This window comes from Calidris pugnax, unplaced genomic scaffold, assembly GCF_001431845.1.
Source record: "Calidris pugnax isolate Ruff unplaced genomic scaffold, ASM143184v1 scaffold20, whole genome shotgun sequence".
Classification (NCBI taxonomy): domain Eukaryota; kingdom Metazoa; phylum Chordata; class Aves; order Charadriiformes; family Scolopacidae; genus Calidris; species Calidris pugnax.
The window spans coordinates 3,511,871-3,526,330 of NW_015094510.1; the positions used below are offsets into that span (position 1 = coordinate 3,511,871).

General features: G+C 34.3%; 1 protein-coding gene across 1 annotated transcript in view; it reads left to right on the top strand.

Annotated features, from left to right (window-relative positions):
- The window catches only part of KLHL1 (kelch like family member 1), a 185,008-nt gene that overhangs the window by 133,967 nt on the left and 36,581 nt on the right, over positions 1-14,460 (top strand). Inside the window, exon 6 of the mRNA XM_014966191.1 lies at positions 485-709. Coding sequence (XP_014821677.1) covers positions 485-709 — 225 coding nt within the window. The remainder of the gene's footprint in view (positions 1-484; positions 710-14,460) is intronic.

Genomic DNA, 14,460 nt, shown 5'->3' on the forward strand with positions numbered 1-14,460 from the left:
ACTACACATGGGTACTTAAAATGAGAAAAAAAAAATGAACCCAAATTGAAATGCAAGTTCTAATCTTTGATGAAAATGCCATGTAATTTCACAGGCTTTTTTCACACTTTATGGAAGGTTGGAATCAAGTGTAACAAGATAAATTATCTTAGATAGTTATGCCACTGAACTGTAAAAAAAGATCATAAAGTTAGAGCATACTGTGATTCAAACTTGCAGTGCTTTGATTCTATAGGGGCCATTTAGTTGTTGGGCTTTTTTCACTTTTCTTGGGGAGGGACAATAGTAATATATATGCATGTATATGTACACACACATATTCCAGGGATTACTTTATCTAAAGAAACAGAATATTTGTCAAGATGTTGGAAATAATCAGAAAATAATATTAAAGTTTTGAAACTTTTAGGAAAAAAAAGAAAAGAAAAAGCCAATTTTGTAAGTGTAGTTTTAATACATTGTCCTATTTACTGTGTCTCATCAGGTGCTACAACTATTGAAAAGTATGATCTCAGAACAAATATATGGATCCAGGCTGGAGTGATGAATGGCAGGAGGCTTCAGTTTGGTGTTGCTGTTATCGATGACAAGCTGTTTGTCATTGGAGGCCGGGATGGTTTAAAGACATTAAACACTGTTGAATGTTACAATCCAAAGACCAAGGCTTGGACTGTGTTACCACCAATGTCAACGCATAGGCATGGCTTAGGTAAGGAAAATGTTTTAAAAAGATACCACATTTTTCAGATATGTAATTTATAATGGAAAACTCAGTACTTTCAAGCTATCATAGCACTCCAAACAGTAGCAATAATTGATTGCATTGTTCTTGTTAGATCACTAAGAATATACAGAAGGTTTTTATTATTTACCAAAGTAATACTGGGAAAAATTAAAAAAAAAACCAAACAACAAAACCCACCACAATTAAGAAAAGGCAGAGGAACAGGGAAAGAAACCCTGGAACTTACACAGGTTAGTAAGAAAATTCGGATTTGTATGGACTGATTTTGAAAAAGGAAATCTTTCTTTATCAAACAATCAGGGTATTATTTATTTTAACCAAGGCATTATACATTTTTATTTATTCAGTATGACAGGAAATAAAAGCTATAAACACAGTGTCAGTGATGGGCTGATGGACTTCGCAAGTATTTGTAGCAATAGTTTTGAGGGCATATTTTCCCACAGGCAGTTTTCAGATAAGTTAATTTTTGTTTTGCTTTGTTAATAGTATTATCTATACCCCTGTCAGCATTAATCAAGTTACATTTTATCCCTGTTCTCTACTTAAAGACATATAATTTTCATGGGTTTTATTTCTTCATAATTTAAAATAAGCAGAGGACAGTTACATTGTCTACTTGGAAAAAAAAAAGTAGTCTTTCTATTATGCATACCATATACATACAGTAGAAAAAAGATCTGATTTATTCAATTACATAAGTAATTTTGTGCTGTTTCAAAACTATCCTTCTTATTTATTCTTAACTACAGAGTGAAAGAGTCAAAGAAAGGAATTTAAAATCTGTAGAATATACCCACCAGAATATAACTAGTATAAGGTATAGAAAACTGAACTGTAGATTATCTGTGCTGCTAAAATCACCTGGTGTGATAGAATCATTAGAACGTCATGAAAAATAGAAATGGAAAAGACATGGTAGGTTATCATGTCCATTCCTCTGAGTTACAACCAGCAGCAAGCCCTTTAATGTACTACTGCATCAATATCTCACAAAATGAATTCTTCCTCCTCTCCCCCTGCCATTTGACACATATCATAATTCGCATTTGTACAATGACTGGCAGAATGCACTTTTGCTATTACATGTCTTACAATAAAAAGTAGAGATGGGAATCTACGTCAAATGGCACCATGATACTAAATAGCTCTGTGATTTGAAATTTTTTCCTAAATTTAAATTTAATTATAATGCTGCAGAAATACATGTAATGTCTTTCTTACCAGTGTTCCAGAATTTTACAGAATCTGGCTTTATTTTCAATTCCATTCCCAAAGGTGATAAAAATGCAACAACTTCAGCTATAACACAGGAAAGTATTAATAAAACATTAGGGAATGCTTGACAGAGAAAAAACTTTTCTCAGTGACAAGAGAGATGGAGTAATGATTGAAAATCTTTTGTGATCAGTTCAAAATATGTATAATTTTGGACTGATAATTCTACAGATGTTTTTGGTCAGTAGATTTAAAAAATAACTTTATAGTTTAGGTAAAGCTGTTCAGGAATGTTGAGGTTATGACTGGGGAAAAACTGGTATATTATCTACAGGAGAAAAAACAGAACACATGAGACATTTGACCACTTGAAGGTTTGTAGGGGTTGTGTGGAATCACTTCTGAATTTTAATTTTGCAGAAATTGGAGCTTTTTATAAACAACATGATGTAAGAGTCATGATATGTTATTTTCTGAGAAGTGTAGCTAATAGAATTTAATTGCTTATTTCATTTGAATACTTTTCCCCCTTAGAAATATTTTATTTATATTATTTTAGAATTATTTTAGTTATTATCATCTAGTTATTATACTAAATTGTTATTTCAGAACATGCCCTTTGTAATGAGAAATTAATCCACAGTAAGAAATCTTCTTTCATTTTTTTTCTAAAATATGTGTTCTTATATATCCATGTAGGGGCTGTAACAGCTAGAGCAGTTTGAATTGTATTTTATGTACAAGATTAGAAATAGGCACCTATCCTTTGGCCTTTTGTTGACATCAGCAAAAAAATTCTGATGTACCTCATTGGAACTAAAGTCACAAACAGGCAGTACAATTCACTTTATTCTTTCTTCATATAATCTTCAGTAGAACTATGTGTGTAGAAATTTATATATGTAGAAATGAGAAGGAAGAAAACAAAACCTGACAGGTCTTGTAGTAAAAGTACAGAGTGTAGGAAGTCATGTTAGGCAGTTTCGATGTTGTCAATGGAAGATAAGTGGAAGCGATGGTAGCGAATGTCTGGAATAATTGGTGCTAAAGTACAAAAAAAGAAAGGGTAGACTGTGGGATCCAAAGTATTATTTCAACTAACAGTGATTCTAATATCCCTGTTATATATAAAACAGTACGGAATGAAAAGAGTAATAAGAAGTCAGAAATGCAGTGCGAAGCACAAATGAAATATGGGGAAGGTGAAACCTGAGAAACAGAAAGACCAAATCAAGACCCATGTAGAGAAGGCAGAAAGAGACTAAAAGATCAAAGAAGGAAAAAACTAGGCTGTGGATTATGAAGTCAGCAAAGTGGAAAAAGTGATTACAGAATTGCCTCATAATAAGACTTGATAGGCTACATAGAGGAGGAGAAGGATGACAGGAAATAGGGAATCAATGATAGACTAAAATTAAACTTTAAATATCAAATGCAGTAGAACCAAGGTTTAAAAAAATAGAGAGAGAGGAAGGAACCAAAAAAAAAGAGCAGTGCTCTTGTCTTTCCAAAGTAAACAAGTGTCTCAGTGAGAAAATTAGGCTCCCATTATAGTTAAGGGAGAAGGGCGGTCTTTTCAAGTTAGTGTCCTGAATTGTCTTGCCCTTTCCATGAACTATGTAGAGTGTCTAAGTTCCTATTCTAGGCTAGATTTACATTGTTTGTTAAGACTAGACTTGATCTTTGGATTTTGGCTTTATAGATATACTGATCTCACTGTTGGTAGTCAAACATGTATCTGCAAGATGATCAGCATGGGAAGAAGGATAACAGGGGACAGAGTCACCTAACAATCCCCTGTTCAGTGTAGAGAGGATGCAGGTTACATATTTTTCCTCCTCTTCTCCTGGAAGAGAGAATTTTACCAGCTGGAATATCTGAGTGAAAATGCTATAAATACTATAAAAATATTTGTTGTTTATGGAAAAGCCTTAGATTTATTTATACAGCATATAAGCCTAGGGTAGATAGAATTCACTCTACCCAGAGTGAATGGTCCCAGAGTTATAGCTCTGAACCGTTGTTCTGAACCAGCTAACTATGTAATGTAATTGTATTCTTAAGGGCCTGAGTTAAAGTGCCTGAAGTTAGATAGAGTGGATACCTGCCTGTAATATGATCGCAATGAAATCAGTAAGTGCAGCAATTAGTATCTAAAAGACTAAGTTCAAGAATTAGAAGTGGAAAGAAAATACAGGAAGTTAGGGAGTTTTAGAATAAAATATCCCAGAATGTCTTTGATGGCAATGACCAAAATGTCAAAGAGCATTACGCATTTGCACAAACTTCTATTTCTATGTTTCACTGAAAGAGGATGATCCACCCTGGTTCTTATACTCAACTTCATTTTCCACTTCCATGTTTACTGCCCTACAAGTTTACTTTCCTGAGGCAGAGTGAAGAAAAATAAAAAGTATTCGCTGGGAGAAAACACTGGTAGTTCTGTAATTTTTAAGTAGTAATTCCTTAAAAGTAAGTGTTAATGGAGGAAAAGATTGTGGAGAAACCAAAGTATCAGTCAAAAAGCTGCTAAATTATATAATAAAGGAAATAGGTAAAATCGGAGCTAACAAAATAAGACAGGACTTCTTATTTATTAAATTTTAAATCAAAGACATAATTTCCCTCTTTTTGATCCATAAATAGTAATGATACATAAATGCATATATATGCATACCAATTCAAGTATGCATGACACGTGTGTATATATATGTATGCACATATATATGTCTGTATATATCTTATATATCATGTTTTCCTGTGTGTATGTATATATACACAAATACATATCTAGTTAGTGTAAAGTAGATTGCAGACTGTTTTTCTATGGACATCATAATTCATACCACTATCAATGTTTTGGCCCACTATATAGAACTAATAGCATTTTTTCAGCTTGGAAGTTATAAACTACCCTCAGCTTCACCAGAAAGTAAATAACACCAGTTTACCTGCATTAGAAGTAGTCATTTACTTCCCGAACTACGTGCCTTGTAGAAAAGCTGTGGGTCCTTTCCTTGCATTGTCAGCAGTTATAATGTATGCAAAGTCTAAGCATGAAGAAGTTTAACTGATAGCTGAATTCCACATACAACTGTATAGTTAAGTCCTTACGTTCCTGCAACTGATAACAATAGGGAGGTTTGAATGTTTATTGGATATTTCATTTCTCTTAGTAATTTTACTTTGCACAGAAGACTTTTTGAAATAATACAAAAGCTTAAAGTCAATGCTTCTATATATCTAAATTTTCTCCTCTGCACTTTAAGTACAAGACATCGAATACAGTAATATTTCCTAAATTACGAGGAGCAATAACTTTTTATGGATGTAAATTTCAATCAAATGCTAGTGACATAAACAAGAATCCAAAACACTGACAACAGTCAAAGTGGAAATTTGCGATAGAGGCATGGAACTGTAGATTTACAGAACTATTGTTGTGATTCTTTAAAAGGACTATAAATATTAAATATAATTATAATTATAAATATTACAGGGAATATAAATGCAGCTATGAGTCTTATGAGTTTTAATAATAATAAATGTTACATAAAGTTAAATAAAGTGAATTGCTTAACCAGCAAGACATTTTTGGTTGGCTGTTTTTTTGGGGGGAGCTTATTTTTTTTACCTCAACAACTATGAATTACCTAATAAGGATAATTAAATTCTGCCTATCCAAAGACAAATTTTTAAGCTTTCTTGAATTTTAAAGGAAATAATTTTCTCTTAATTCTGAAAAAGTTCTGGAAATAGGATAGGCCTAATTTTCATCTTTTCACTCATATAATTATTTCTTGTGATTTTCTATATTCCACAGAAGTAACTGTAAGCTCCATGTGCAGACTTGAAAATGGTCGGGTTGCGTCATGAAACCACTGTTAATGAAATGGTAGTGAAAAATCTTAAGATCTTTTGATTGTTTATGCCAGTTACAGTTCTTAATGTGAAAACCTATTGTTAACAGAAAAAGAATCAATAGCTTGGTAGTATATAATTTTACTGAATCTTTAATATTCATTAAGACAATTCTAATTATATATTCATTCAAGTCCTTATTAATCATTAGAGCATTCTCACTTTTTCTATCTTTATTTTAATCACCCTCCATAACAGTCAGAATTAAAGTGTGTTAAGTCAACATGTCATGGGAACATAGTGTAATAATTTCTTTATCGGAAAATGCTTAAAGAACTCATTCCCTAGGAGAAATGTATAATCCTTAGTGCCAATTTGTCACGACCTCTACTTAGAGATGGGTCAACTGAAGAAGATAGTGGCTATTAATAAAGAAAATCAGGACTGAAGTGCAAATTGATGTAAATTTAATTTTATGTTTTCATTGATACAAAATGTCACAAAGGATTATCTCCTGTGTAATTAATTCCTCTTGGCTTTGATTTTGTTCTTACTACATGGTAAATCTCAGTAGGAAAATACATGTATAAATATAAAGACATTAATCAATCTAAGCCTATACATTTTTAAAATAATTAAATTATAATTTATAAAATACTTTAGCTACTTTTAAGAGTATTTCATTGTTGTCTGTTTCAATGATTTAAAATTAATAGGAAGCTTTCCAAATAATGTTTATGTTTTCAAAAAGTAATTCTTCTTTATCAAATATTTTTAACTTGTGTAACAGCTTAAGACAAACTCTGTCTACAGTTTTAGAGAACTATTAGTTTAGGGTAGGATTTGTCCCCTCAAGTAGGAATATGTACAATGGAACGGAATAACTGAGGTGGTATATTCCCATTTCCACTTAAAAAACCCACACATATGTTTAGGATTAAACAATTTGTGTCTTGGGAGCAGTTCCTGCCTCTCAAGGTACAATGATTATTGAGAAGACTTTGCTAACTGAAAATTTGCTTCCTGAATCTCCTTTTTTTTTCAATACCTGATCACATTGAACTAAGTAAAGGAGAAACTAAAGGCAACAAATAGGTTGATGCCACAAATTTATAATTAACAGGTCATTATAATAAAAAATATATAGATTAAACATGCATTTTATAAAGTAAATATGGAGAGTGATCACCTTGATTAATTTTATGCCAAATAAACTTTGTTTGGAAACAAAGCCTTTAAAGAATGAACGCTACTAACACATTTTTAAACACTTCGACCAGGAGAACTCTGGCAAGAGGATTCAAAAGCAGAGCAGATCAGATATACTGCAATGTAGTTAGACCCATTATTCTGTAAGTTGAGTTTTCCCTTTTTCATAACACATTATGAATCATAGATTATTGCTTGTTCAACACTGAAATCTAATGATGAATGATACCACTCCTTTGACTTAGATTGAAGGATAACTTTCAAGTCAGTGAGAGTTTAACTTCCATCTTCTATTTTAAAAATTTTTGCTGTGACAGTTAAGCAATGGTGGTGTTTTAGATAGTGCTTAAACCCCAATAAATGCATGTTTGTCTATGAATTTGCAATCTACCAAAAAAGCATTCAAGACAAAGCAGAAACGATTAAAGTGGAATAAGAATATAAATAAAAGCTTGATACAGCCTTAACAGTTACATCCATGGTGACTGTAAAATAAACTAGAAATGTAGAGAATAAGGGGGATCCTTTTTCTTCTTTCTCTGCTAGCTTGCAGGGTAGTACCTTCTTTTTATTTGCCACCATTTCTGGGCTACAGAGGAGGAAAAAATGAAAAATTCATGTCTTCAATTAAGAGACAAATAAAAATAAGTAGGGGGTTGTTCTGTTGGTTTTTTGTTTGCTTGGGGTTTTTTTGCTCATTTGTTTCTTTAAAGTTTTATAGCAAAAGAATATGAATTTCATATATGTCATGTATGTAGAAGAAACCACTATGAGGAGAGAAAAAAAGTACAAAGGTGAATAAACAAATGCATAAGAATCTGACATTCCATTGTGGATACGAGGGCAACATGAACTGCAGTGTCCTTATAATCAGGAGGCCGGAGATGGAAAACTGTAAGAAAGAAATGTCAGTAAATTGAGAATTCAATTGGCATTGGAACCAAAAACCTGATCTTATAGTAGCTTATGCCCTATTGGTATGATAAACATGTAATTATTTATGATTAATTCATTTTCCCAAAAAGTGCTATAAGCCCACTAACAATTTATAAATAAAAGAAATCTTGAAAGTTATAGTCATATTTTTTGCAGAATGTTTGCTATAGTTTCAAGAGCTAGAACACTGGATAAAAGAAATTTTTCCAGATATTAGTTTGTTAGAGCATAATGATATCTGACTTGCTTATTGCATATTGTTTATTTTAAAACAAACAATAAATCAACCCCAATAATCAGCCTGAAAATAGTGCAGCCCTTCATACAACCACACACGTATAATACCGACCAAATTCTACTGCATTAGGCAATGACATTCCATATTTCCAGATTTATGCAGCTTAGTTTTGGATATTTAGATACTATACAATTGCCATGATGTCTGTTCAAATCAAGCTTCAATCAACAGACCTTTGAGTTTGATGCATTATATATATGAAATGGAAAATGGAACAGCTCAAGGAGAAGGACTCACATCATGCATCCCAAAAAGTTTCTTTGAGTCAAGATCTTGCAAATGTCTTGCTTTTCTGCAATGGTGAATCTGAGTACATCAGCATCTCACAAGGCAGTACTATGCCAGAGAGGTGTGTTCTCCCTCTCTATGTAGTGATATCTCTGCACAACAACAGATAAAAAACCCAATCAAACGAACCATAAAACAAACTAACCAACCGAGCAAAAACCTAAAAAGACCTTAAAAAATAAAGCCAAAACCACCTAACCACCCACCAACCTATAACTACTTAAGCATTAAGTAGGGCGGACTAGTTCTTCAACAGGCTTAGCCATGCTTTGACGTAGCTGTATTATTTACCCATTCAGAAGTAGCTGTTGAGAGATTACTTGGAGAATCTTTCATTTGTGCGATATCGATTGGTACCATGTACCTCTATGTAGTTAAATTATTATTACTTTTTAATGTTGAAATCTCAGGGGAAATATGTCATTCTAGCTTTCATTGTTTGTTGACAGAAGACCTGAGACTGTCAAAGTATTTTCTCTGCACTATTGATTTGCATGTATATTAGATTTTTGCTTTGAATTTTTCGCCTAATCATTGGGAGCATTACAGGGATGTTTTTTTCTGAATTATTAAGTACCTTATCATTGTACTTTGCACTCTTAGTAAGTAGTAGACCATGACCCAATTCACTAAAGAGCTACAAGTCATAATGGCAACACTTATAATAATTTCTGAGTCAGGTTCTCAGGATAATTGTGTGGCAGAGTTGAGAATGTGGTGTCTCATCTACAAAACTGAATGTAAATAAAGAGGCAGCAGACAGATCTTTACTTCTACAAATTTCCATTATATTTATATGCCAGTATAATATCTTCTGGCCCAAGAGGGCAGGAGTATTTTTACAATTCTTTTAATCAGCCTTGATACCTGCCTGTGAATAAATATAGGAAGAATATTATCAACAATATGTCACTGAATATTCACTAAGGAAGGTAGGTCAGGTCTAAATCTCCATTTTATCACATACTAAATTCCCAGTTTGGCCTATGTCAGTCTTATAGATAATATCCAAAGAAGTATACTTGTATTTCACAGCCAATTATTATGACTGTGAAAATTAACTGCAACGTTTAATTAATTAAATCATAATTTAAAACAAGTTGGACTTTATCATCATTACTTTTCCTTACGTTGAAACCAGTAGCATGGAAGAAAAGCTGTTTAAGAGCAGTTTAAGATTTAAAGAGGGCAAGAACAGAATAAGGAAAAGAAGAAATATTAGCTAAAATTAATACAAAATTGACAAAGTATGTTTCTGTAGATGTCAGTGAGAAAAGAGATTGTTAGAAATTTGTAGCTACCTGGAAATTAAATAAATGCAGGGTTTAAAATGGTGGAGTCTGGGTATTAAAACAAGTTTAATACTTGGATAACAAGTCACTGATTTATTTGTCTCCTCACCTTTAATGTCTCGATACAGTATATGCAGTATATGTCTGCCCTCTTCTTAAAAGGTAATATCCTTATTTAAAAAATTAATTGTTGAGTACAAATTTATCCTGCCCAGTTAAAATTCTGTCTCTACAGTAAAGCTAACACCATAGATAATTTTTTATTTGCCATTTCATGTCCAAAAGTGTCAGTATATATTTCCTTTTGTTTTATAAAAACTGACAGTTTTTAAAATTTCACTGTTCAAAATTAGGTCTATCATGCAGATAGGGAAAGGTAGAGTTAGAAATATGATAAGCAGTGTTCTAGTATTTTCTAACATCACAGAAAAGCAATTTAAAAATCCCATTCCAATCTCCAAGTATAAATAATTGAAACTGTACAGATCTCAGCACCTAATTAGACATAATAGGTTTTTTGCTACATAGCTTTATGAAGGTAATCAAAAGGAAAATGCCTGCCATTGCACACTAGACAATATTCATTTTTAGATCTCATTTAGCTAAAAAATAACACTATTTGCTTTCATAAATCTCTACATCTGAATGCTTAGGAGAATTATTTTCCAGGTAGAAAAATTGTTCTTCCCAGTATATAGTAACTAACATGCTACTGCAACTTATTACCTTTCTTTTTTGTACTTTGTTTTTTGTTTTTTTTTTTTAGTTTAGGAATCTGCCGGTTTCAGATTGTACTGTTGAACAGCAATATGTTGAGATGCAATTTAGCTAAGATACTTTTTAATCAAGACTATACATACTCCCCCAAAAGCATCTTTATTACAGGAAATAAATTTTAATAGGTTCTGACTTCTGTATGACTGAATAAATAACAAACATTGAACTATTAAGGTTTCCATCATTTTCAGGGAAATTTTTTTTCGCTGTACTTACTGCACCTAACTGCTCATTAAATTACTGAAAACATATCTCCTCTGAAGAAAAAAAGTTGTTTCCTTTTGGAAAAGGAATCCTCATAGTTAAGTTTCTAGTCTCAGCTGTCCAGTAACTGTATGTGAACCAGCAAAACCAAACTGTTCAGAATGTCATGAAAATGAAAGTAATTAATCAAAAGATGGATAGGATAAATTAGTCCCTCAATGCCAGAATTATTATTTTCTAAAAATTACTTTTATTATAAGTCTCTTACAATAAAAGCCTCCCTTTTTAGATGTATGACTGCTTTTCTCAGCAAACAACAACAAAGCACTAGTATCATGTGGAACATTTAAGTCCAAGAGGATTTCTTCTTCTTTTCTTGTGCCTTAAACTGTTTTTGTCAAATTGTTGAAGATGAGATGCAGGAAAAAAAGCTGTGAGGGCTTTGTGTCTTCTCTCTTCTATCAGCAAACAGTCCTGAAAGAGATGACATTATTCTTGTGTGCATTTTGTTTTACTGACAATAAGTCTTCAAGTGTCAGCTGGAAATTTTTATTTTCTCGTTTAAGACCAGGGAAAGCCCATTCTATGTAATATATTTTAATAAAAACATTATCTACATTCTGAGTGCAAATCTAGATGGATGTTTATTATCTGGTGGACATAGAACACAGAAAACAAAATTATGTACTCTGATGTCACTTTAGTGTAAGATGCTTAGAGTGAACATGAAAACCTGTTTCATGAAATCAAGATGAACTCTGATCTTCTAACACACTGTTCAGTATCTTGACTACAAAAAGATGAAAAATCTTATCTCAAGAGACCATGCAGAAATTGGCTGCACCATTTAGAAAAACATAAAATGTGTATAGAGTTCAGTACCTTTGCTCTTTAAGGATGAGGAATTCTACAGTGGGCTAATAGGATTGGAACTCTGACATTTCAACACAGATGACTTAAACTGAATTTAATTTTTTTTCTATTAAAACAAGTGACCTGGAACATTCAGAAAAGAGAATAGTCGTTTCATCAGTTTTACTGGAAAATATTTTGCTTTGTGATCTTAGTAGAATATATCCCTTAAGATTTGGATTGGCATATTGCCATTTATGGTTATTGTAGACTGCTCAGTACAGGTTTTAGCACAGAGTTGAGATGTACTGCACTCCATTTTATGTGATGGGGAGACTAAAAGCAACACCTTTGGAAATACCTTTTAATCCATATGTGTGATATAAAAATCTGGCCTCTAAGCTCTGAGAACAAATCACAAGTACCAGTAATGCTTGAATATTTAATTTCTCATATATGACACAATCTGCTCTTGAATTCTTCATATATGACACGGTCTACTGTAATGTAAAAGATGCATTTATTTATTTGCTTGAGGGGGGGGGTACTATCTTATTACGGTTACTCATTATAATTTTTTGAAATCTGTGGTGCAAGTACCGCCTAATGGTGAAAGCAAATACTTCTGCATTGCTTAGAATTTTTCCAACTCAGCTTCTTAGAAAACATACTGTAACAATAAGACTGTGGGGTTTCATGGGTAGGTGGGTCTAAGCACAGGTAATAGAGGCAGCCAACAGACGCAAAAGTTTGTGCAGCAGCTTCCACAAATGGGGGCCAGAAACTCTACCGAGGGCAATATGTGTGTGCTCTGTACTAGTGGCTCCAGGGAATATGACCCTGGAGAAAAGAGGGGCTCAAAAGAGCTGATAAATTTTTCAAGGATCACCCCCTTTAAGCTCAAAAATGTTCCATCTTGATGTGCAGGAGATCAAGCAAAGGCAATAGGAGATTGAGAGCTCCTCATTAACCTCAAGCTAAAAGGGGAAGAATACAAGAGGTGGAAAAATGGACAAGTGACCCAGGATAAATACAGATGCTCTGTCTGAGCTTGTAGGGCTCGGGTTACGGAAGCTGAAGCTCATTTTGTGTTGAATCTGATGAGTGATTTGAAGGGCGACAAGAAAGGCTTCCACAAGTCTTTCAACAGCAAAAAGACGACTAGGGAAAATGCAGGCTTGCTTCTGACTGGGGCCGAAGACTTGGTGTGAATGACACCAAAAAAGGCTGAGATACTCAATTTCTTCTTTGCCTCTGTCTTTAAAACTGACTTCAGGAGTTGCAGGTCCCTGAAATCAGGGTGGGAAAGTATGGAACTAGGAAAACTGTCCTCAGTGGTGAAAGATCAAATTTAGGAACACTTAAGCAGGCTGGACATCTACAAGTCCATGGAACCTGGCAGCATGCAACCACAAGTGTGGAGAGAGCTGGCTGATGTCATTGGCTCTCAATTATCTTTGAAAGGTCATGGTGATCAGGAGAGGTTCCTGGGGACTCAAAGAAAGCAAAAGCCTCTTGTATCTTCAAAAGGGATGAGAAGATGGATCTGAAAGGATAAAAACAGTCACCTTCACCATGATCCCTGAGAAGGTCATGGAGAACCAGTTTCAGTCCGTATCAAGGACAAGAAGTTGACTGGGAATAGTCAGCATGAATTAATGAAAAAGAAATCATTCCTGGCTAACTGAACTGCCAGGATCAGACGGTTGTAATTAGAAGCACAAAGTGCAGCTGGAAGCCAATAGTGATGTTTCCCAGGGGCCAATGTGTTTGTCATTAATGATTAATTTCATTAATGACTTGAATGATGGGACAGAGTGCACTCGCAGCAAGTTGGCAGATGACAAAAACAGTGAGGAATGGTTGATGGTTTTACTGCCATCAGAGAAACCTCAACAGGCTGGAAAATGAGCTAATCGAAATCTCATGAGGTTCAACAAAGGCAAACAGCAAGTCCTGCAACTGGGGAGGAATAACCTCATGCACCAGTTCAGGCTGGGGGCTGATTGTCCGGAAAGCAGTCTACAGAAAAGGTCCTGTTGGTCCTGTTGGACAACACATTGTACAAGAGACAGTACTGTTTGCTTGCAGCAAAGGTGGCCAACAGTATCCTGTGTGGCATTAGGAAGAGTGTTGCCAGCAGGATGAGGGAGATGATCTTACTGCTCAGCCTTAGTGAGACACACCAGTCTGGAGTACTGCCTCCAGTTGTTCTGGGGTCTCCAGTACGAGACAATGGTTAACTGGAGTAAGTCCAATGAAGAGCCACAAGAGACAGGAGTATCTCACACATAAGGAGAATCTGAGAGAGCTGGGACTGTTTAGCCTGGAGTAGAGAAGTCTCAGGGAGCTCAATATGTATAAATACCTAATGAGAGGGAGTAAAGAAAATAGAATCATGGTGTTCTCAGTGGTGTTGAGTGAAATACAGGTTGAAATACAGGAAGTACCATCTAAATGTAAAGAAACCCAACTTTTTTACTGTGAGGTTGGTACACTGGCCCACATTTCCCAGAGAGGCTTTGAAGTGTCTGTCCACGGAGTTACTCAAAGGCCATCTGGTCATGGTCCTGGGCGACTGGCTCTAGGTCACCCTGCGTTGAGCAGTGAGGTTGGTTAGACAATCTCCAGAGACCCCCACCAACCTCAACCACTCTGTGAAAGATCTACTGTAAGTGATTCTGGGAGTCTGGGAGTCTGAAACTACAATATATGGGAACAGAACTACAACTCATTGAATACCTTTTCAGGTTTCAATCAGTTTTCTTTTAAGTGTGAAG